At 38.1% G+C, this 25,961-nt stretch overlaps 1 protein-coding gene across 3 annotated transcripts in view; it reads right to left on the minus strand.

Annotated features, from left to right (window-relative positions):
• si:ch211-191a24.3 (tensin-3) overlaps positions 1 to 22,178 on the minus strand; it is a 37,799-nt gene extending 15,621 nt beyond the window's left edge. Inside the window, exons 1-17 of one of the 3 annotated variants that reach the window (XM_027179575.2) lie at positions 21,964 to 22,178; positions 21,675 to 21,712; positions 19,780 to 19,941; positions 19,587 to 19,637; positions 19,358 to 19,480; positions 18,606 to 18,670; positions 17,304 to 17,387; positions 16,100 to 16,209; positions 15,814 to 15,874; positions 15,660 to 15,735; positions 15,447 to 15,576; positions 13,584 to 13,661; positions 13,242 to 13,340; positions 6,012 to 6,779; positions 3,058 to 3,158; positions 2,631 to 2,763; positions 898 to 978 (exon numbers count right to left, since the gene is read on the minus strand). In XM_027179575.2, the coding sequence (XP_027035376.2) occupies positions 898 to 978; positions 2,631 to 2,763; positions 3,058 to 3,158; positions 6,012 to 6,779; positions 13,242 to 13,340; positions 13,584 to 13,661; positions 15,447 to 15,576; positions 15,660 to 15,735; positions 15,814 to 15,874; positions 16,100 to 16,209; positions 17,304 to 17,387; positions 18,606 to 18,670; positions 19,358 to 19,480; positions 19,587 to 19,637; positions 19,780 to 19,929 (2,110 nt within the window). In that variant the 5' untranslated portion in view covers positions 19,930 to 19,941; positions 21,675 to 21,712; positions 21,964 to 22,178. The remainder of the gene's footprint in view (positions 1 to 897; positions 979 to 2,630; positions 2,764 to 3,057; positions 3,159 to 6,011; positions 6,780 to 13,241; positions 13,341 to 13,583; positions 13,662 to 15,446; positions 15,577 to 15,659; positions 15,736 to 15,813; positions 15,875 to 16,099; positions 16,210 to 17,303; positions 17,388 to 18,605; positions 18,671 to 19,357; positions 19,481 to 19,586; positions 19,638 to 19,779; positions 19,942 to 21,674; positions 21,713 to 21,963) is intronic. The other 2 variants (XM_047801818.1, XM_047801819.1) reach the window with 2 other exon arrangements.
• Positions 22,179 to 25,961: the final 3,783 nt, after the last annotated feature.

Raw genomic sequence — 25,961 nt, forward strand, 5'->3', positions numbered from 1 at the left:
AAAATAAGTTCATATCCGCAACAACACAGGATCTGTACATCCCTGAAGGTCCAGTGATCTCTGTCGGAGTGTATAGAGAAAAGGTTTTGCTTAAATGAAAGTGTAGTGGCTTTGTACAGCTCCCCAGATGGTAAAAAGGTGTTACTACACAGATACCACAGATATACTGTATGTTTGTGAAGAAATAGAAAAATAGATGGCCTACTGCTCTAAGCTCCACTGATTCAAAGGGGCAAAACAATTTTACAATCAGTTATAAAACTTATTTATAAACCAAGGCCTTTTTTTGGCAATGATATTTAAATAATTTGGCAGCACATGCAAAAGTAGGTGTGGTTGAGAATTAGAGATAAGTTTGCAATCTACAGCAATACGAAGATATGTACATCCTTAAAAAAATCCTGATTGAGGCACAGGATATCCATTTCCTGGCTCACAAGGCCACTTCCTGGAACAGAAGGAGCTATTTTAACAGCTACACACATTTTATTGACCGAGCTGTTTTTGTGGAGTTTGAGAAATACATTTTGCACACAAAACCATTGATACTTGATACACGTCAAGCAAGTAAGCATGTATTTCTGCACGCACACACACACGGTCATAAACACGTGTGTGTGTGTGTATGTAGTGGGCTCTTTGCCAGTGACCTGTACCATAATACATGTCAACATAGTGCACAGAGTCCCAGAGGAAGTTAGACCGGCTGCACGAGTCACTGTATTAAATCAGGCGTCCTTTTATATTTTTGAGCTAAAAGAATTATCAGTTATTTTTTTGATTCAAGGTTCACAGAGAGCTGAGTTCATTAATTCCTATGAAATCCTTTAACACAATCTTGTTTCACAATGCTTTGTTTGTTTCCTGTATAAGAGCAGGCAGGTGAGTTAAGTTTACCTTGCTGTGTCCTTAAAAGCAGGTGCCGTGTCCCAGGCGGAGAGCTGAGACTCACACGGGAAAAGTCATACACACCCTTCACTGGTTAAATACAAGACAGAAACACAAGAAGCATTTGAATTAACTTCAGTCACTCAGAAGATGCAGTTCAGGACGAGTAGCATATAAACACTATATTTCTAATATACTTTAATATGCATCATTACATTTGACCTCATTACTTAACTTTTTTTTTGTTATGTCTTATCTGCACTAACCAGCCTCTATTCTTGTTTCTAATTAAATTTCATTTAATTTAATTAAAATCAGTCTGGGGGGCACGGTGGCTTAGTGGGTAGCACGTTCGCCTCACACCTCCAGGGTCGGGGTTCGATTCCCGCCTCCGCCTTGTGTGTGCGGAGTTTGCATGTTCTCCCCGTGCCTCGGGGGTTTCCTCCGTGTACTCCGGTTTCCTCCCCCGGTCCAAAGACATGCATGGTAGGTTAATTGGCATCTCTGGAAAATTGTCCGTAGTGTGTGAGTGAATGAGAGTGTGTGTGTGCCCTGCGATGAGTTGGCACTCCGTCCAGGGTGTATCCTGCCTTGATGCCTGAGATAGACACAGGCTCCCCGTGACCCGAGGTAGTTCGGATAAGCGGTAGAAAGTGAGTGAGAGTGAGTAAAATCAGTCTCAATAGAGATATTGAGACTGATTTTGAAACTGCAAACGTTCTGAAATCATTCTGCAAACTGATGTTCCTAGTCATGTTCGACGTTTGATTCGATCAAATAACTGATAATGACCTATATGTAATAAATAGAACAATGTGAAATGAATTTATTAGCCTGGTGAGATATTAGGATTTTTAATACAGGGGAATTGGGAGATTGGTGTTTTATGCTAAACTTGAAAGAAAAAAAATAAAAGGCTCATTGACAACATGGGAAATATGTAGTCTGGTGTGTGTTTGTCACTCTGTGTGGTAGTTAACTGGCCAAATGCAAACAAGCAAGCTTTTTAAAAAAATGTGAACAAAAAATTAAATGAGAATAAGTGACATAGAAATAAATGTATCAGCTGAATGTTTTGATTGCAAACTCATAAATGTGGCAGGAGTGTGTGTGTGTGTGTGTGTGTGTGTGTGTGTGTGTGTGTGTGTGTGTGTGTGTGTGTGTGTGTGTGTGTGTGTGTGTGTGTGTGTGTAATCGTGAACTGGCGAAAAAATCTCTATTTTTTGATGTTTTCTCATTTGCTTTGAACTTTGATACTTTGAACTCACGCACAACCTTAGCAATATTCTGAGTTCTCTGACAAAATAAAAACACCAATATCTTTATAGTCAATATCCTTTCTTTTTTTGGAGTCTCCATACAGCTGTTATAGAAAGTATAATAGATTGTTATAGATTAAGCAAACACAATCGAGAGTGTAAATCACAAGATAAGGCAGCACAGCACTTATCTTGTGATTTACACTCTCGATCTCGTTTGCAGAAAGTCTAATCATGTGCCGTGAAAAACACAGACATCAAGCATGAGATGAGCTATACACTGAATATGTTGAGTTATTTATTACATATTAATTTTATTCAAATAGTCGAGTACAGGAAGGTTATGTCGGGTAAATGTAAATTTCAACCTTACAGGAAATATGTTGCTCATATTATAGGGACATAAGGGCTTCTTCACGATGAGTACAGAATCATATCTCTTGACTCTCCTAACCCTGACATTAACAAGCTGCTAGGACTTACCATAAGGTGTAGGTGGCGTCACTGGAAATGCTGGTGTAGGTGGAGGTTGGTTAAGATCCACCCATAACAGACTGTCAGCCTCATGACTAAAATCAGCATAGTCCACTGTGTCACTACTATACAGACCTCCAGACTGACACACACACACACACACACACACACACACACACACACACACACACACACACACACACACACACACAACACACACACATACACATACACATACACACACACACAGAGCAGGCCAGGTGTTTACTCTACATGGAGGTGGAATTAGTCATAATGGATGACAAATACTGTACTGGTTAGGTTATGAAGTGGGCACTGTATGAGTGTGTGTGTGTGTGTGTGTGTGTGTGTGTGTGTGTGTGTGTGTGTGTGTGTGTGTGTGTGTGTGTGTGTGTGTGTGTGTGTGTGTGTATACCTCAGATGATTTGTAGACAGCAAGATTTAATACTGGCTGTAAAAAATCACCTTTGCTGCATCTGGATGCAGGCTCATTAGTAGTCGACTTATTACTCCAGCCTGAGAAAAAAAAGAGAGAAATTACAGTTTAATAGCAATTCCATGAATTCCAGAGTCATTGTGTAATAAATACAGACATCCCACGTTAAGAACCGGGGACAGGGGGGAAGAAAGGTAAAACGGAGGGGCAGATCAACAGAATCAAAGTGAAAACCTTTGAGTCATTAGAATGTCATTAGAATAGATTGGTATCTCCTCTATAGTTTGGGGTTAGTAGTTAGTTAGTAGTGAGGTAATAACATACATTTTACTGTGTACAATATATAAATGACAGTTAGGCTTTACACTACACATTATACTTTTAAAAAGACTGAGCATTGCACACAGTTGTTGATCAGACTGAGTAGAGATCTGCTGTAAATGATCTTGGTCTTGTGAAGGAAGTGCTGCTTTTTTTATGCCATACTTTCGAACTGACAAACAATTCTCCAGTGTTAGTGAATAATCAACATATCAGGCATTGCACTCTCACTATGCAAGCTTGGTATCCATGTACATACTGCTATTTTGTTCTCAATTTACTTCCTCAATCTACTTTTGCTTGAATTTTCAGAGTTTGTTGGTTGCCGACAAAATCCAGTGCAATTTATCAGATTTCTATACAGTTCCCTAACTGTTTCCAGCACAAATATGGTTGGTTGAACAGATGGATGTGTGGATAGATGGATGGATGGTTGGATGGATGGATGGATGGATGGATGGATGGATGGATGGATGGATGGATGGATGGATGGATGGATGGAAGGGTGGATTAATGGATGGATGGAGGGGTGGATGGAGGGATGGATGGATGGATGGATGGATGGATGGATGGATGGAAGGGTGAAGGGATGGATGGATGTGTGAATGGGTGGATGGATGGATGGATAGAAGGATGGAAGGGTGGAGGGAAGGATGGATGGATTGATGTATGGATGGATGGATGGTTGGTTGGGTGGATGGATGGATGGATGAATGGATGGAGGGATGGATGGATGGAAGCTAAATTGCTTAAAACAGTACACATTATGTGAAATCTGTTTCATTACAAACCCCTGGATTAATAACTTCTCTGACAGCTGAAGACAGGCCTCTGTAAAACAAAGAGCTGGGGAAAGTAAATGCATTCAAATGCATTCCTGAGCTCTCATGCAATTCATCTTCAGAGACACACAACAGGACGCTCTCCAGAGTTACTGTATAAACATCCGTTCTATTTCTTTCTACAGTGGCGTCATTGCACCTTTCTCTCAAAGCGCTGTTCAGGAATGAACACGGGCACAAGCTGAGTACACGAGTAAGGAATTATTACCGTAACTAAAGGTACTTCTGGTTTCTGAAAGATTATTCAATTAAATTTCTGAGCAAACTGATCATGTTGGTTGATAAAACCAGGGGTGTCACTAGACCCATTTTACTGCAACTCAGTAAAGATTGAATGAGACATCATTGTTTAATGAGGTGGATTACAGTAGATCTGTCTGAAAATAGTATTTCCTATTCACTGAACATTATCATTTACATCATTTAAATTATTTAAAATATGAAAACACCAGCTAAAGCAAAAATATCCAGTGCATTCCAGGTTTGAATAAAAAAAATTTTTTTTAAATTTTACTTTTACAGTAAATGTTAGAATGTTTAACATGCGTTTAACATCATCGCTATCTGACCAACTGCGTGCACATACTGTACTGGGATAACCGCAGAAAATTTAGAAAATTTTCTTACATAGAAAATTTCTATACCAAATTCCTTGAAGAGGAAGACTTGTGACAAAAGACAAAAGTAGAAAATGATAGTTAAACAGCACAATTGCTTTATTTGTAGATATTTACACACCGAAACACGCATATAATGCACTCACTCTAAGTATTGCCTGCAGCAATACACTCCAGTGTGAAGGAGTATATTTTCCTTAACTGTACCTGTTCAGGCTTCCATACAGAGGTCCATTGTGTGTGTGTGTGTGTGTGTGTGTGTGTGTGTGTGTGTGTGTGTGTGTGTGTGTGTGTGTGTGTGTGTGTGTGTGTGTGTGTGTGTGTGTGTGTGTGTGTGTGTGTGTGTGTGTAAATCCTTTCAAGCCAACATAAGCTTTCCAAGTTACGAAAGCACAGAGTGAGTCAACGGTCCTTCAATATTTCTTACACAGTGGGCAAAGTCAAATATCTTATAAGGCTTTCTTAGAACACTCATGTGACGTATATTCACTGTATGTTCCAAAGTAAACAAGGTTCTTATTAAAATGTGTTTAGGTTTAAAATGTTCTAAAGTACAAATCTAAAAAAACAGTATATTAATAATCAGTGACCAGTAATTCTGTAACTTATTGTAACTTGCTGTAGTAAGGTGGAAATACACGACGTATGTGGAGCTGGATATCAACGAATGGCTAGTCAACTACAAGACAAACCTAACAATACCAAAGAAATTACAAAGCTGCTAAAGATAGCAACTCCTAATCGAGCACAAAAACCTGACCGGACTTTTTTCATTGGCACCAAAGCATGAGACAAGTCGACTTTTATTATTGTTTCATACTGTATTTATCCAGTCATGGTTGTTAAAGCCTTAAATATGCTAATAAGAAGGTTACACCAGTTTAGGAATGTACAGTGCGAAATATCAGATTATGAACTGCCAGGATTAATTGTTAACCACGGGTAAAGTATGAGCAGTGTGAAATATCAAACAAGATAAACCAGGATTCTGTTTGCCTGAGTTTACAATCATCAGGGGAACTATTTCAAGTGTGAAAGATCTTTCAGAGGCAAAGACAGTTACGTTACTTCTGTTTTTTTTATATTAAGTAAACATTTTTATGTTTGTTTGGCAATGCAGAGCAGTTTCTTTAAGCTGCTGAGGAAATCTTACCTGATTGGCTGGATCTTGCTTGACCAACTAAGAATCCAACTCCATTGGTGGTTGAGCAAGTCACGTGACCCCTAGCCATTGTGGGTACGGGTTCAAACTCCGGGTCCAGGTCTAGGATCAGTTGGTTCAGCTGCTCGATGGATTGGTCAATATCTAAAGCGAGGGAAGCAAATTCGTCATCCTTGTCTTGCTCTGGCTCTGCCTCAAGAAAGTCATTTTTAATCCCTGATTGAATTTTTTGTTCCAGTTTATCGGACATGTTGTACATGTAAGGATCAGCAGAGACTAGCTGTTGCTGCTTCACCCATATGTGTGTCTGATCGCTGCTAGACGCCACGTGAGCGTGAGTCCGTGTGCCGTCCAGCTTAACTCCGTCTCCAGCATCTTCTGCCTGAACAGAGTATTCTTGTCTACACAAAATAGGAAGTTTAAAGTCTGTGTCTTTAGAGTCGGTCACTATAGCAACAGATGGACTTTCATCCTCATCATCTAGGATATTGGTTTCTCGTTGTGCACTCGTGCTTTGCCCATTCACGTGAAAAGCAGGGTCGATATGATTAAGATTTATTCTTGCTTTTTCATCTCCGTTGCTTGTGATGGCAGTTTCAGAGGTCAGGACTTGCCCACGTGGCTGCTCTCCTGCCATGCTGCCCTGAAGAATGGCTTTCTGGCTTTGGAGTCCTGCGCCTGCTGCTCCAATACACAGTGAGGTAGTGGAGAGTCCAGAATCACTGCTCACGGAGGATGTTGTACATTCGGTCAGCTGAGCTGAGGGGGAACACACAGAGAATAAGAATTATAGATATTAAAATATAGCCTCTACGTATATTTGTAGATATTTGCATGCAAGGCCTGTTTCAATAAACAACAGAATAATATTTTTTTACAGTATTTATTTACAGATTGATTTTTTGATGTATTTTTATGTGCGATATTATAGATTACTAGTAGGGGAACAAACTAGTAACTTTATCATCATTTATCAAAATGATGATAAAGTTACTAGTTTGTTCCCCTACTCTTTTTGCCACAGGAGGAACCTTTCCAAACATGCGCAAGTCCATATGTTTCCATATGTATTGTTTATCTTACTAATAATTAAAACAGGTTTTATTTTTGCATGATTAGAATTTTCGTTTTCATGAATGGATTCTTTCAAATTTAATTGTCTTATCGTACACAGGGTCACGGGAAACCTGGAGTCTATCCCGGGGCACAAGCCAGGGGACACAGGGTACAATCACACACACACACACACACACACACACACACACACACACACACACACACACACACACACACACACAAACAGACCTACACACACACGTTTACACACTACAGACAAATTAGTGATCAGTCATCTACACATGTCTTTGGACTGAGGAGGAAACAGGAGAACCCAGAGGAAACCCAACACACACACAGGGCGGAGGCAGAAACACAAACCCCTACAATGGAGGAGTGTGAGGTTAGCATGCTAAACATTGCATAGTTAGACTTATTAAATCATTGGTCTAGCTGTAAGTACAGTATAAGTCTATAGAAACTATCAAACTACACCATTAAAAACAGATGTTCTTTACAATTCTGTACTAAAGGTACAGTACGCTATACCGGTGTGTCTCCAGAATCCTTTGCTGACGTACACATCCACTTTTTTGCGTCGCTGTGTGTCAGAGTCGACAGTCTAGACACTTCAACACACTGACAAAGGGTACACACCCGCACACAGACAAGCTTTGTCTAGATTTACTTTTGTTTGACCATCATACTATGTACCAGCTCATCATTCAGGCAGCAGCAGCTGAACACCGATCAGACCTGATAGTGTGTGTCATCTCACTTTTATACAAACACACACACACTTAAACACACAATTCCATCTCACGCTCTACAAACAACAGGGACACACAACTGTTGCAAGAAAATTTTATACAAAATTATACAATCAATAAAATAAAGCAGATGCATGAAATAACGGAGAAATAATAATTTAGTGCTACACGCTAAATAAACTGCATGATAAAATCCTGGTCATTTTTCAGGTTCATCATATTCAGGTTCAGCTTCAGGTAGAAAAATACATAACAAAATATGGTTCCTAAGTTAACATGCCTTTTGTGATACCCAAACATGCACCTTGTTTCGATCTTTATCACAAGCTCACATCATTTTTTCCTATCACACATGTCTGGGGTTAAAAAGCAACCCCCAGCATGTCCACCCCTCAGCCCAGTGAGAAACCTACACACATGACATTCCAATCTCAGCAGTTAATCAATCTCTTCCATATGTCGGGATACACGGCACATTCCAGGGCATATATTCTGCCATGAGGAATCAGCATAGTTGACCCGAAGTCTAATCTACAGCTTTTGTGTTTTAGGTGGTGATATATTTAGAGGATAATATTTAAAGGTTCATTTCATAGGTAACACAGAATGAATAAAAGCTTGGAGTGATATCGCTTAGTTCTTTCCTTTCGGTATAATTATGATGCAATTTTTAAGTTTTAAAATCAAAGAAATCTCAGCTTTAAACACATAATGATGTGCTGTCATCACACACAATTAGACAAGGGTGTTGTGTCTGAACCGTGTTCATCCTACTTTGATCTCTGGATCATGTTAGGATGATGATTTAGTGCCTCTAAATGCAGTCAGTATGAGCAACATTGGCTGCTGTGTGTTTGTGTCTGTTAAAAAGTATTTGCGACGCTTCGATATGTAACATTTGCGTAACATAGGTGATATGATGCACAAAGCAGATGGACAGAGATGATATGTTAAGCAGAAATATTAGTTATTGTAGAGGATATTAATGAAATTCCAGACATAAACACACACACACACACACACACACACACACACACACACACACACACACACACAAACACACACACACACTATCAAATCACCAAAAACTCAACAGATGTGCCAAACATTAGTGATAACCCACAGCTGGCTGGTCTCACACACACACACATGCACACACACACATACACACACACACACACACACACACACACACACACACACACACACACACACACACACACACACACACACACACACACACACACACACACACAGTGAGATCATGAGATCATCATGCACAGTAGTTTTATTCATACAAAAAGGTTTTTGTAATATAAAAGTATCCAAGTGACCACAACGACACTCATTCGGCTCTAACATAACACTTCGGATCAGTGGTGAGAACTGAATTATAAATAATTAATAAAAATAATAAGTTTTTAATAGATGAATAACCAACTAACTAACTAAACAAATAAATAAATAAAGCAATTAATTAATCCAATAATAATAATAATAATAATAATAATAATAATAATAATAATAATAATAATAATTTGTAGCCTATAAAGACAGGATTACAATTATCAGCAAAGTCCTCTAATCCTTTTCTCTGTGCTAATTTACTGTTTTTTCAGAAATTACCACATATCTGATTACCCAAGCACCAAATTCCCCAAAGCGCAAAGCACCACACTAATAATAATAATTCCTGCTTGACTGACGTCCCATTAAATCTCTACCTGCATTAGTCATGGACACCTCATTGCAAAATCAAACGCCGTAGAGCTCATGAACTACGAACATCTCTGCATACTGCATCTGAAATCAGCAGATAGGAGCTGCATACAGTCAAAGATTATAAAGAAGCTACAGGAATAGGCATAGAGAAGCATTGTGTCTGTGACAGAGGAAAAAAGAAAAGAGAGGGATTAAGTTCTAACCGTGCGTTCCTGCTGGTTCCTGTCCATTCTCTCAGACGCTTTCTCTCTCCTTCTTTCTTTTCTTGACTTCCTCACTCTCGCTGTACAGCTTTGCGGGGGCGAGCAGCTTGCATTCTTTACCATGAGGTGATAACAGCTCCCCTGTGTCGTCTTTTCTTTCGTCCACTTTCCTTTTTTCTTGCTCTCTGCCTCCGATTTCTGTTATGATCTCTCTCTCTCTCTCTCCTTCTCACTCACTTTCTCTATTTTTCCTTTTCTCCTCTCTCTCTCTCTCTCTCTCTCTCTCTCATTCCTTCTCCTTCTCACTCACTCACTCTATCTTTCCTTTTCTCCTCTCTCTCTCTCTCTCTCTCTCTCTCTCTCTCTCTCTCTCTCTCTCTTTTTTACAGGTAATCCCTTCTGGAGATGTGCAGTAGGAGCCCAGCTAAGGAAAAATGATTCCTCTCAGAGTAGCCAGCAGTCCACAGCACGCACACATACACACACACTCATTCACTCACACACACACACACACACACACACACACACACACACACACACCACACGCTCGACCTTGAGTCACCCAAATATGGTGTGGGGAATGTAAACAGGAGGGTGGAGCTACATGCGGGCAGAAAGAAAAGTAGTAAAGAAACAGAGCAAGGTAAGGTCGTGACACAGGAGGTAAGAGAGAGAGAGAGAGAAAGAACAGAGAAATGGATGGATTGTGGAGGAGATGAGAGAAAGTAAAAAGTGAAGGATTAATGTTGTTTACTGCACTAGTACAAAATGTCACTCACAACAGCAAGCCATTAATATTATACATGTACATAGATGACTGTACATCCTCATGTCTCTCCTAAAATCAGGGCACTGAAATTCTCTTAACATAAGGCATCTATAATTACACAGTGTTACACACAACCAGATGTGCATCAACTGTAAATCACTGCCCTCTGACAAACACACACGCTTGTGTTTGGGTTTGTTTTTCAGAGAGTGGCAAAGAAAAAAACAGGCTGCCTTTAAATATCCGGCCTGTTATTTCCTCTGTCTGGAGCCCAAAATGGGTCCAGAAATGTTTCAGTGTTCCCAGACGCTCACTCAGTGTACAGATGGCGTGGAGTCTCAGAGAGTGGAAGCACAAAGCACAAAGCAAGCAATATTACACTGTGTCATACGGTTTCTCCTTCTACAGCATTCAATAATGTTTTCAATGACGATTTTCATACCTTTGTACGTCAAGATTACCATCTATAAGGCACAGGGAGAACATGCAAACTCCACACACACAAGGCGAAGGCGGGAATCGAACCCCGACCTTGGAGGTGTGAGGCGAACGTGCTAACCACTAAGCACTTTTTTGTATAGCACTTTTACAATTCACATTGTCTCAAAGCAGCTTTACATGTGTCTAGAAACAGAATAAATATTTTAAAGTTTAAATTTAAGTTAATCTAACATCTATCCCTAATGTTCAAGCCTGAGGCAACGGTGGCAAGGAAAAACTCCCTGAGATGATTTGGGAAAGAAACCTTGAGAGGAACCAGGCTCAGAAGGGAACCCATACTCATTTGGGTTACACTGGACAGTAACTAATGTAAATGTAAATAATGTCCTTTCTCCAACAGCTTGTACTTGAGTGGAATTAAGCAACCGAGAGCTCCTGAGGAACTAATAGGTCAGTACAACATCTGAGTTCACCACAGACCCACTAATTAATTCCTGGCAAAGTCTTCAAATGATTGCTGATGAAGACCCGACCATGAAGCTGGCTGTACAACAGTAGTTCAAAGAAGGCGTGACAGTCTCCGGGTGGCCCCATTCACAGCAATCCCATGAGTCACTGGCTGACCATGCAGATCAATCCCCAGCAGAGTGCACACAAGGCAACGAGACTCCAACCAAATCAAATAACAAGATACAACCACAATGCACAGAAAAGCATCTCAGAATGCACAAATTCTCCAACCTTAATGTGGATGAGCGACAACAGCAGAAGGTCACATAAGGTTATATATATTGTAATATATTGCAATGTGATATAATATATTGTAATATATATGCAATGTTACTGTATATATAGTAATATACTGAGTTGTAATATATATATATATATATATATATATATATATATATATATATATATATATATATATATATATATATTTATATATTTATTTATTTATTTTTTTTTTTTTTACTATAAGTAAACCGTTCCATATGGCAGTGTGAACTTGCCAGTGTTTTCTTCTCAATAGTAGATTTACTTCAGGATGGTTTACAGTAATCTGAGCATTTTGCTTCAGTTAACTGATTCAGTCAGAATCACAGACACAGAGGTCAAGAATGTGAATCTGTTAAACTATTCTCAAAAACAGGATCTTTAAAATGAAATCTGACAAACTTGACTAGCGATGAAGATATTATCATGGTATTTGGGATGGATAGCTGTGATTCCAAACTGCTTTTCCTTACATATGTTATATCGGTAAATTTGTTATGTGTTGTTCTTGTTGGTAACAGTAGCAGTGGCTCAACAATTAAGGCTCTGAGTTACTGATCAGAAGATAGGGGTTCAAGCCTCAGCACCATCAAGCTACCATTGTTGGGCCATTGAGCAGGGATCTTAACTCTCTCTGCTCCAGGGGTGCAGGATTATGACTGACCCTGTGCACTGACCCCAAGCTCCTAACAAGCTAGGATGTAAAAGAAACACTTTCACTATGCTGTTCTGTATCTGGGACAGACTTCTTCTTCTAGTATTATTTACTGTATAGAGGGTTATCAACTAATACACACAGCAACCTTATTTATTTATCAGCTGGAACTGAAGATGGATATGAAAAATAACGTTAAATTGAAGTTTGAATGATGTATAAAGTCATCTAATCATCAGTGGATAAGCATTTAACAGTATCTGTTGTTTTTACTCAGTCATCTTAGCTGCACCGAAGCTTTGTTTTTGAGGAGAGAATTTCAACTGAGTTGTAACAGGTTTTATTTGAATATCCCTGCCCTAGAGAATCATTAATTCATTCATTCTTTCATTCATTCATTCAATTAAAGCTCAAAAATTTTTCTTGAGCTGAGGCATAATGATTTGAAATGATAACAGTAAATAACAGGAACAGTAACTTGTTCATCAGAGTTTCTCAGAAAGTCTGGCCATGATGTCATTTTGAGTCTTAAAGCCAAAGCCTTGACCATTAAAAAAAAAATAGCCCAAGAATATAGGGCAAAAAAGAGCAATTCAAAACCCATAAAGAAATTAGCAGGACCACGGACAGACAATATGTTTCCTTAAAAGAATAGAAATGATTATGTCTATGCTAGTGTGTGTGTGTGTGTGTGTGTGTGTGTGTGTGTGTGTGTGTGTGTGTGTGTGTGTGTGTGTGTGTGTGTGTGTGTGTGTGTGTGTGTGTGTGTGTGTGTGTGTGTGTGTGTGTGTGTGTGTGTGTGTGTGTGTGTGTGTGTGTGTGTAGATGTACCTCCTACTGTAATGTTCTCGTAAGAATCCCAGTGAACTAGAGGATCCACAGTGTCATAGTCAATGATAACGGCAGAGCTGTTCTTCCAGCCAACACTACCTTCATACAGAGTAACTAACATCAGCATCATAAAGAACACGCAGAACATGTTCATGAAAAACTTTTGCGAAGCATGATCATCATTATAGTTAAATAAGCTACTGTTTCATCTTCTTCTGATTCCTATTTTTTTCCCTAAAATTCCCTCTACTTACAGTTTTAATGTACGAAGTCCTATTCTTATTAATTTAGTCCAGTAGTGCAATCATAAGGACGTAAGGATGGCAGGATCAGAGAACATACCTTGTGGATAACCTGAAAGTTTTGCCATATTTTCTGAGAAAATGACCTCCACTTGTCCTTCCTCCAAAAATCTTGGATCTAGGATAGAAATAGTGAAAATTAGTTCAGACAAAATAGGGATTTTCACACTTGAAATTGTTCACCCTGGGACATTATAAATTTATGTAAATTAATGTAATCGAATGTTCTTATTTGCATATTTACCATGACCATGATTGGATAAATATAGCAATGACTTTGCATCGATGAGAAAAATAAAAGCGATAGATCTGTCGTTCTGCAACTTCTTTCACAGTTTCGTCATCTTTTTTTGGCCTTTTTACATTTGCTTTTTTTATATATATATTTGCTCAGTATTTTGCTAATATTTTGCTAATATCTAATTTCCGTGTATCTTTCAGTGTCACATTTTTCCCCCTCATTATGGTAATTAGTAATTTAGAGTATAAAGTTTAGATTCAATGCATTATTCATACATAAGTAAAAAATGCTGCTCTTAATTGCTTTATTTATTTGTTTGTTTGTTTGTTTGTTTAATCGTCATTTAAAACCTTAATTAATTTTTTTTTATTAATTATTTTTAATTTAGGTCTAAATCCTGCTGCTTTACATACATCATAGTCAATTTCACAAAAAACTCCAGACTGGAAAACAAGGTTTTATTCATTACGCTGCTCTTGTTTACTGGTAATGATGGTTTTCATCACAGCACTTTGGCTACATGGTCAGATGGTTTAAAATATAGATGTAACTAAATGCAAATGCACTGAACAGATCATATATTCTCATCGGATAAAAAATACAGACCTGGTCCTGTTACATAAAACTCATGGGATAAACAAAGACCACATCACATGATGCATTTGCAATATGTATTTATTCTTGCTGATAGTGCTTGCTCTGTTTTTTTTTCTCCGTAGTGTTTGCCAATGCTTCCTGAGGCACCGCAGTAGGGTTCATATTAACCCTTTTGGTTTGAGACATGTCCATTTTAAGCTTCAATTTATTTTTCAGTTGGTAATAAAACATCGGTCAATACTGAAGCCATCTTGTTTCAAATCTCTTCATTACAAACACAATCCTGGCCAAACAGTTCATTTTTAACTGGATTTTAAATGGATTTATTTGACTGAAACTGTCTGTCATTATGTATATGTTCTCTATTAATATCACAAATGACAGGTTATAACACATATTTGAGCAAAACAGATGTATTCAAAGATTTTTCAGCATGAGCCCAAGATTTTTAGGCTCGGTCAGAAAGCACTGTTTTTATGCCCCATTTTAGGTTAACGCAAAGCATTTCTCATTTTCCTTGACAGAAAGCAGGAACACTGCATCAAGTACATCTTTTTAAAAGCACAAGTCCAGCAGCTGGAGCTGGATCAGATCCAGCTGTTTCCAATTGTTTCCAGACCCTAGATTTTGGCTCAAGTCCACCCAAATAGGAAAGGAGGTGAAGCAGGATCAGGTCTGAATCCATCCTGTGGATGTAGGCTTTTGTTCTGGTTTGTTGTTGTTGTTGTTGTTTTGCAAGATGTTGCATTTACATCTTTAAAGCAGCAGGGGGCAAAACCTGTGTTTATGTAGCGTGTTAGATAGAGAGAAAGGGGCTGGGCTTCCAGAGAGCATCACAGCACATGTGAATAGGCCAAAATGACAACTATTTTATCATGAAATAAAAAAAACTTACATATTGTATAGCGCCTGAATGCACTTGCTTAAAATGTGGCACAAAATTCATAAAAGTTGCAGGTTTTCATACAGTCCTTAAAAAACACATACTCCTCAGAAGGCCAACCAAAAACCTTTACTTTTAATGAAACTGCATAATTTTAGAACTCCACCACTTAGTGTTTGTACCTGTGTTTGCCAGATCAAGGTCCTTCTTGTGGAAGACTGAAGTGTGTCCATGAAGAGTGCCTGTGTGAAACTGTATACGAAACACAGTCTCTCGGCTCCTCTTGACGGTGTTCTTATGATAGCATACAATCTACAGAAAATACATCAAGCCAAATGAAAGGGTAAAAAATAAAACTGCAGTGCACTTTTGACATTTGTGTGTTATTAACTCACCATGATGTCCCCTTTGAGAAGCTGTGGTGGTTCCAGTGCAAAATACACTTTGTCTGTTTGCTCCGCAGAGACCTGACTGAGAGTCACGGACACTTAATGACATTGCTGCATCGCCACACACGATCATTTTTTGTGTAATGCGAATGCATCTTACTGTATTCCTGTTGTGCACACCAGCTGCATGTCTTGGTAAACTTTCACAAAAAGTCCACCTACTACAAAATACAAATAATTTAAGATTCAGAAATGATATGCGTGTGTGTGTGTGTGTGTGTGTGTGTGTGTGTGTGTGTGTGTGTGTGTGTGTGTGTGTGTGTGTGTGTGTGTGTGTGTGTGTGGGTGTGTGGGTGGGTGTGTGGTTGGGTGTGTGTGTGTGTGGGTGGGTGTGGGTGTGGGTGGGTTTGTGTGTGTGTAGGTGGGTGTGTGCGTGTAGCTCATGCCTGTGGGGTGCAAGTTTGGCAAGTGCTTCAGAGAGATGCAGTGGAAGAGGAGAGGAGAGGTGTTTATCTTTATCTGATGGACCAGGAGCTTGCCAAACATCTGCACATACCTGAAGCAGACACATTATCGTCAATCTCTCCGTAAAACTGCATTGAAATGCTTTCAGGATTTCACACACACACACACACACACACACACACACACACACACACACTCACACACACACAGGTTAAATCTTTGAAATATCTGATGCTTCTTAAGAAAAACAAAGAGCTGAATTCTGCTAAAGATGTACTGTATGACACATCAAAAAAATGTTGTTTCTTTTGGACAAAACCATAAAAGAGAACAATTAAATGTCTGACACAGATTCTCTACTCTAATTACCTAATCATTTACTGTAGGGATAAAACAACATTCTTTCAAAAGCTATTCCCTTGGTTCATATTTTGAAGATGATGGTGAAAAAAATGTCTGATCAAAATCTTCCACAGGTGTTCTGGCTTGAGATCAAGTGAGTTTGAAGACAGTAGAATTTGATTTACATCATTTTCATCTTTGTGTGCATGTGCATGTGCAGGGGTGAAGTTATTCTCTAAGCAACAACTTCAAGATAGAAAGATTTCATCTTGGGATAAAGCTGATAACCTTAGAATAGGTTAAGCTTTTATTGGTTTGACCCTTTAACCGAAGGCAAATTGCGACACGAGCTACATCAGTATTTAGCATGAATTCAAACTGTTCAGTAAAAACATATTATTATCTACTCTACTGATTCATGCCAGACTCTAAAAGTATAATAGGACAATTGTAGAGAATAGACATTCAGAAACTATTAATGTGTATTTATACTGTTATTACAAGATAGCAATAAAACATTCACCAAGGGGAATTCATTCTAATCCTTTTAGATTGAAAGCTAAAAAAAGTGTTCGGTATATCACAGAAGAAGGAAGTACCATGATGGTCTATGTCGTATCCTTATGATCTGACCTCAAGTCACATTTCAGACATTCCCCCTTATAACCATTGGCTCTTGTGACTGATCTGCTGCTATTAGAAGCCTAAACTTCCTGTTTCTTTTTATATTGCTTTTTTTTTTTTGAAAAAGGAAAATAAAGATTAATTGAAAATGAAACTGAGAGCATTGCACAAGGATAAAAAAATGCATGTGTTACAGAGAATTAGAGAGGAAATGTTTGCCTTTTCTGAGACGGAGTCATAAGGGAAGCCATTTTTTCACTGTAGAACTTTTTCATGGTGTAGCAGTCTAAAGCTTTCTCTTCCCTGAGAGAGAGAGAGAGAGAGAGAGAGAGAGAGAGAGAGAGAGAGAGAGAGAGAGAGAGAGAGAGAGAGAGAGAGAGATCAATGGCATAGCATTAGTCACTGAGAAATCAATCCGTAGATACTGTAGATGTGCATAATCACATGATCATTAAATAAATCGTATAGATAATGCAGTACCAAACTGGCACAGAACCAACACTTGGATGTCACATGGCAACCCTCCCACAAACAAAATAAACTGTGGCTCAAAGTTCACTCACATAGCTTGCTAGTATTAAGTTAAACTAGACCTCTCAAATTCTTTCTTAACATCAGCAATGATTCAATAGAGGACTTTTGCAATCGGGGTGGAAAAAATGTTTGTCCTAAATACTCACACTTAATTATCTCTATAACTTTATATCATTATACTTCCAAGAAAAAGCTAATTTACACCTTCAAAGTACTCTCATTCAACCAGTGTGTGTGTGTGTGTGTGTGTGTGTGTGTGTGTGTGTGTGTGTGTGTGTGTGTGTGTGTGTGTGTGTGTGTGTGTGTGTATACCTGTATAATAAGACTCAGTTTAACACCCATCTACTTCAGATTAGCATCCTATAAAGTGCATGAGTTTAGAATAAACATTTTGTGTTATAGCTATATAGTGTGTGTGTTTAAATGTGGAATGTAAAATGTTTCGATATGCTGACATCGAGACTCATATAAATTGAGGTGTCTTGTTTTAAAAAAAATGCTGAGGTAAGTTTTGCTAATTTGCTAACATTCATTGGTTCTATTTATTTAACGTAGCCTGTTTTTAGCAATCATTCCAGGTTAGACTAGCTTTGAGACCAGTAGCTCACATAAACTAGCTTGGCAGTTATTTCTTTTTAGCTAATATTAAATAATGTTTAGATATTTTACTTCTGATTAATTCATTAGCAAATTGCACAACATTAGCAAATTGCACAACATTAGTCATGACCAAGAAACATGACCAAGACTTTTATTTAACTAGTACATTTAAAAACATTTAACTCAAGTATATTTTTTGATTGGACACTTTGACTTTTAATACATGAATAAGATTTTGACCCTTTGTCTACACTGCAATTTCTCAGTACTTTTCCCACAGCTGTTCATAACACTCTCAGTTGTGTGAAAAATGTTTGACATGTATCATCCTTATTGCTGTTTATTTCCTGCTTGTGACAGCTTGAATATGTGTAATGTTAGTTTTACCTGCCGGAAACACTAGGAAGGTTGATGTAGGATGAAATTACTACTCCTATCCGGTCTTTTGTGCCCTATTAAAGAAACAATGAGAGAATATGGAAGCTTAATCAACAGTATATCATACAAATACTTATTTCACTTAGTCTAACTATTCCAGATGACTGAAGCTGATATCAGAAGTCACCCAGAAGAAACTCAGTTCCCTTTTGGGTTGAGGTTTCTTCCTCGTATTGTCTTGCTCGTTATTTGATCTTCACTCCATATTCAGATAGCTGCTTTGTAAAGAATCTGTTTATTGTTTAAAGGGATTTACAGGGAATCACAGAGTCTATCACAGGGGACATGGAGTACAAGGCAAGGGCCACCATAGATGGGGTTGGGGTGCCAACCTATCACAGGTCTCACACACAGATTCACACCCCCATTTACATACTAGGGACAATTTCGAGATGGCAATCAGACTACAACATATGTTGTTGGACTGATGAAGGAAACCAGGACCCAAAAAAACTGCATAAGCACTGGAAGAACATACTGTATAAACTTACACACATACACACACACACACACACACACACACACACACACACACACAGACACACACACACGTACACACACACAGAGTGAATGTTGAAATCCCACCCCCTGACGTACTAACTACTAAGCCACCATGCCCTAAACAAGTGCAGAAGTGCATTAGGAAGACTAGAAGGTATCCACTAGAGTAATAATAATGACAACTATGAAAGAGTGTTTACCCTGCAGTGTAGCAGAAGGACATGTTCACTGTGTGTGTTGAGCCAGTTCTCGATGCTTTTACACACAGAGCAGAGTAAATGTAAGGATGGAGCATGCTGTTCAGGCCAGCCAACATCCAGGACCTGAGAAAACACACATGTATTAATGATAAAGACACACAGTCAGAGTGGTTTTAGACACCAGGTTTTAAATACATCTTGCCAATTTGCAGGTAAAATTGGACTTTACCCTGACGTTCATCCTACTTAACTCTTCTCTGGGCTCTGAAAGGTTAATAACCTGCAATCAGGGAAAAAACACAAGACCTTTTTTAAAAAAAAAGAAAATGACTTCATTAGTGAAGGCAGCAAATATGTCTACCCCCTACAAGAGTATACATGAAAAACAAATGTGGTGTTTTTAAAATACAATTTGACCTCACCATGTAATTGTCTGAGTGTTTGGATTGTAACATCTGTGTGATGTTGTATAAGTTGTGTAGGTAGGTCTTTTCCGGGCATGTGTGATTGAAGGATACAGCGATGATGCGCTCTGTCATGTAGTTCAGGTCAAATTCACGTTCTTCTGCCATCGTTGCACTGATCTAAAATAAATAACAGGATCTGCTGAATTGCTTCATAAGGCAACCAAAAAAAGTGAAGTGACATACGGCTAAGTAGGGTGACCCATACTCAGAATTCGTTCTCTGTATTTGACCCATCCAAATTGCACACACACAGCAGTGAACACACACACACCATGAACACACACCCGGAGCAGTGGGCAGCCATTTATGCTGCTTCGCCCGGGGAGCAGTTGGGCGGTGCTTTGTTCAAGGGCACCTCAGTCGTGGCCGGCCCGAGACTCGAACCCACAACCTTAGGATTACGAGTCAGACTCTCTAACCATTAGGCCACGACTTGCCCAAAAAAGGTTAGTAGACCAAGGAAAGTTCCATTTAAATCATTAAATACACTCACTGGCCACTTTATTATTAATATCCAATCAGCCACTCATGTGCTAGCAATGAAAATGATGTCTAAATGTCTGAATGTCTAAGTGATTTCAATGTGGCTGGTTTAGATAGGCTGGTTTGAGTATTTCAGGTACTGTTGATCTCCCAGGGTTTTTTTTTTTTATTTTCCCAAGATTTGAGTTTATACAGGATGGTGTAAAAATAAATAAATAAATAAATAAAATAAAACAAAAGGAGAATGGCAAGGAAGCAATCTCAGCAATAACTAAAATAACGACTCTTTACAATCAGGTTACACAGAAAAGCATCTAACAGTGAGCAATACACTGATCCTTGAAGCAAACGAGCTATAACAGTGGGTTCTACTCCTAGACAATTAAAGATAATGATGATAACTCAAACATTAGAGATTTCAAGCCAGGTTTCTCTGTTAGCAGTTAGCATAAAAAACAAAAGAACATTTTTCCCTACTCGTCATTTTTAAGAGACAATGTCATATTAATAAAAAAAAAATTCAATGTAGAAAAGAGGAGACAACAAATGCCTGCTTCAAGGATACAGAATGCAATGCAGCTACACAACACAGATACAATTAGTTAAAGCAAATCCTCAGTTCAGCTAGTTAGCAATCTATGACTTGACAAGCAGAATGTTATTGGTTTTAAAGGCAGTATTAACATAAAACTGCAAGCTGTGTTAAGATGAGGATATAAGAACTATTCCAGACAGACTAAGAAATAAATAAAGAAGTGTTGCATCATTCAAGTGAACACTATTAAAGTGATGCATCATTCCCAATGTCTCAACAAGGACTACAAGGCTTATTCATTAACCAAATATAGTTAAATATTTGTTATTCAATAGAATATCCATTACTCGAATATAGTAAATATATACGGTTAATCTGCAGTTTGATCGTTTACTGATAAACTGTTTCCTTATGTTGCTAGAGACTAAAGCTAAGCTTGAAGCTAAAAAACGAAAGTGTGTGTGTGTGTGTGTGTGTGTGTGTGTGTGTGTGTGTGTGTGTGTGTGTGTGTGTGTGTGTGTGTGTGTGTGTGTGTGTGTGTGTGTGTGTGTGTGTCTTGAAGGACAGTTTAACAGGCCTGAAACAGTTAAGCAATACATTTATTTAGCTATTGAAACCTCATAAAAGAGACACAAATTCTTCATACAAATTGCTGTTGTTAGTACATTAAAATCAGACTTACTCTAAATCTTACATGAAAACAGATCCTTGCACACACACACTCTCTCTCTCTGAATTAATACAATGTCATAAAGTATGACAAAACAGTCATCATATTTTTGTAGTGAAGTAAATACAGGGGTCGACTTTAGTATAAGACAAAATCGCTCACCTTGGATACTCTGAACAGACCGGTCACACCTTATACGCCTAAAAACAATCAGCAAACATTTTACTTTCTTTCCTTACTGTCACTTTTGTTTCCAGAGTAAATAATTAAAGATAGTTTAGCTGTATATAATCACTTTTCTTCTGAACTGATTGCTGATCAATGCATACTGTAGACTCATCAACGATCACATCATCACATTATTATTCAGCATTAGTAGTGTCTTTTATTGTTATTAACATTATTGCATACAGAATAAAGTTCAGATTTGGGTTAAATACATAGAGATTACCTTGACAGTGAGATTACAGGGTGCACAGTCCTACAGGAACATCCGTTATATTCAGCCAGCAATGATGACTAATTAAAGGGGAAACGCAAGAGAAGGGAAGACAAGGACAAAAAGAGGAACATGCTCTGAACGCCGCATGCTACAGCTCACATGTACTTTGGCCAGCATTCTGTATGTGCGCTGTGCATGTTCTTCTGCTGTCAGCACTACTACTCAGTATGACTAAAGCAAAGAAGTCAAGATTAAGGGACACACCCCTTGCCTAGAATCTGGATATTTTAACTGTAGGAGTCCTACAATATTACAATATCAAGAATACAGTGTGCACTGTTGAAGTTCTGAATATCTTATCACGTTCACAGCAATTCAAAGTAAACAGATCATTTTATACGTGCAAGTTCATTTAAACAATACACTAATTTACAATACTGTCTGATATCAGCGGGTGTGTATAAGCTAGAATAAAAATCATTTGCATATATCCATATCAGGAGATATGGCTGTAATGGTGATTACAAGAAGTTTTATTGTACCCTGTGGAAAACATGGCACTGTGGTAAATTTAAATCTTTTTCTATCTTAGTCATAAAGTTAAATATTACCTTCTTCTGTAGTTCTTCTGAAACTAAATATGAATTACGGTTTTTGAAGCAGGCGTGAAATGTAAAAACATTTTCGATAATGTAAGTATTTAAAATACAGTGCTGAACAATGCAGAATTATTTTTGTTGCATGCTGTAGTGACAGATTTCATTACACCAGCTATAAATTTTTTTTTCTTTTTTAATTCATTGCTATCTTCTGTACGATAAGTTAAAACTTCAATAGGTGCTTGAATGTTTGTGAACCCTGTGTATTTTTCTGTATATCAGCATTAATATGACCTCGAACCTCATCAACAAATTGAGATACATATATTATACATGTTCATGTACAGTATTTATTGGTCTATTATTTCATGTCTGTGAATTCAAATGTTATGTGAACCTTTAGGTTTAGGGGTTATGTGAAGGCTGAAATTAAGAGTCAATAGGATTACAATTAGGTGTGTGTGCGGCAGTGGTGTAGTCGGGGCCATACGCAAGTATGCTTGCTTTTTCCCCCAGGGCTGTTTGCGTATAACGACTTCTATGGCTTAATATTAGCGTGTACCCGCGGTATACCCACTTGTTTTGCTGCAACGTGGCAACATTGCTGCTGTCTTTTAACTGCATCGCTTTTTTTAACTCGCGACTTCGTTGTAATTGGTTCATTTTAATTTGAATCCCGCCCCTTTCCCCGCCCCTGACAGCTGTTGTGTACCTACTTCACTGAGCGTTTATAGGGAGGATAGTTTACTTCAGCCCTGCGATGGGTTGGCACTCCGTCCAGGGTGTATCCTGCCTTGATGCCCGATGACGCCTGAGATAGGCACAGGCTCCCCGTGAACAGAGGTAGTTCGGATAAGCGGTAGAAAATGAGAGAGTGAGTGAGAGAGAGTTTACTTCATCAACAGAAGCTGGTGTCATGCTGAACAGACTTAAGTAAAGTCTATTCACAGGTTGGAGTTTCCCGAGTCAATAACTCCTGAGCTAAACGCTGTTACTACACAAATAACACATATTTTTTATCGTAGTAATGTAGAGAGGCAGCTACAACCCAATTTTCCTCAACATAAGCTTTCCTCACCGGTGGACAAAATACACAAGTCACAAATAATTTTTAGGATTTTTTTTTAATATGCAAATAATTCCATAACTTCACTATTATGGAAATTATATTCAATACCTTCACTGTAATATACTGTACTGTCACCAAATTGCTCACACATCACTGATAGAGATAGTTACACTTATTTTGAGAAACCTTGCTTTTTGATTATTTTTATTGTATGCATTATAAACAATATACAACAATATACATTTCACTGTGATGTAAACTTCAATGTGTAAATCAGCTTTTGTCAAACATATGTAATCCTGCTGCTTATATAACAGCTATTACAAACTCTATGGTCTCTACTTGCTTTAGCTCAATGCACAATACCAAGGGATATGTCCGCTCGGTATTTGTGCTTCTGTCATCCCAAGGCATTTTATGTGGAACCATTTTGTGCAGGTTCCTCATTGGGGGGAAATATGTAAATTATATCTATAAAATATTTGCTTTAGGAATCCTGTAATGCATAAACTTATTGAAATATTTAATTACTTTAAATGTATCCATAAACTCCCTGACAAAAGTCTTGTCGCCTATCCAAGTTGTAGGAACAACCGATAATAACTTGACTTCTAGTTGATCATTTGGAATCAGAAGTGGCATATATGAAAGGCAAAGGCCTCTAGATTAAGCTTATTTTACCAAAATAAAATCTTATCATGTCTTGATTTTTAATTATTTAATTAGGACAGAAAAGTTAAGGCTGAAGTATGGGAAGGAGCACCATCCTGCTGAAAAGTTTGCCCTCTCCTGTGGTATGTAATAGGCAGCAAGAATACCTCAGGCTGTTGATGTTGCCATCCATTCTCCAGATCTCTCGCAGGCCCCATACTGAATGTAACCCCAAACCATGATTTTTCCTCCACCAAACTTTTCTGCGTGAATCTTGGGTCCATTCCAATAGGTCTTCTGCTGTATTTACGATGATTGGGATGAAGTTCAATAGATGATTGATCAAAATATCAACCTTATGCCACTTTTCCACAGTCCATGTTACAATAGATAGAAAAAATGTTTGGAACATACTGTAACTGAACAATGATAAAAATTATAAAAAAAAACCTTTTATATAAGTGTATGAGTGCATTATGGTAGAGCATTACGTTAGCATCGCAAAGGTTGTGGGTTCGATTCCCAGGGAACACAGATACTGATAAAATATATGTAACTCAAATGCACTGTGAGTTTCTTTGGATAAAAGTGTCTGCTAAAGGCATGAATGTTAATGTCATGTAAATGCAAACATTAACTTCTGGGTGTTGTTTTTGCTTTTCTTGTTTTGGCAGCATGGCAGGGAACAAGGGGTTTAAGAGGTGGGTGCAGGTAGTAGTATACCACCTTTTTTTTTGAGGACTACACCACTGAGACAGACGTGTATAAATGGAGGAAGTTCAAAACCTTTGTTAGATACATGTGAACACCTGACCATCACACTCATTTGGTTCTTCGTATTGTTGTATACTGTTGTATACTTCGTATCGTTGTATCACAGTTTCCCTTCTCTGGAAAATAAGGGTGTCAAACATGTTCTGGCATGACAATGCACCTGTGCATAAAGCGAGCTCTGTGAATATTGGAGTGGAAGAATATGAATATGTGTGCTGTAGAAATCCCTGACTAACACAAATCCCCACAGATGCACACTATCATCTAGTGCAAAACCTTTTTAGAAGAGTAAAGCTTATTAATATCTGTGGTTTTGAGATGTTCAACAAGCACACACGAGTGTCATGATCAGGTGTGCACATACTTTTGACCACATAAAAAGTGTAGTGTCACTAAAGGGTTTGATACCTCATGATCCAGAACTGCGTACTTTTATGGAATCGAGACAAAACTGTTCACTCACCATTACACAACACAAACATTTTCAAACAGTTCAAAGCTCTTTGTGTTGCACCATGAACGAATGAATGAATACACAAACACATGAAAGTGCTGAGAGCCAGTTAAAGGGCAATCTTTAATATCATTAAGCTTGTGAGCAGAAAGTATAAGTATATAAATAATATCCGCTGCTCTGTGCCATGTGGATGGATCCAGGTGAGGTTCAGACTGTAACTTAGATTTTCTGTATCTTGACTGCAGATAGCATTCCACACATGAGAGATATCATAATATAATCCAGAAAAAAAACATGTTCGAACTTTGGACTTGGATCTATTATGTTTAATATTGTCCTCAAAGTGATACAACAGCTTTAATTAGTGATTAGAGATTAGTGTTTTTTCCTAACAAGAAAATTGGTAGATGGATGAAAAAATTGCTGAGGTATTTAGGTAATTCCTTTAGGTAAAGTA

Source organism: Tachysurus fulvidraco, chromosome 16 (assembly GCF_022655615.1).
Source record: "Tachysurus fulvidraco isolate hzauxx_2018 chromosome 16, HZAU_PFXX_2.0, whole genome shotgun sequence".
Lineage (NCBI taxonomy): Eukaryota > Metazoa > Chordata > Actinopteri > Siluriformes > Bagridae > Tachysurus > Tachysurus fulvidraco.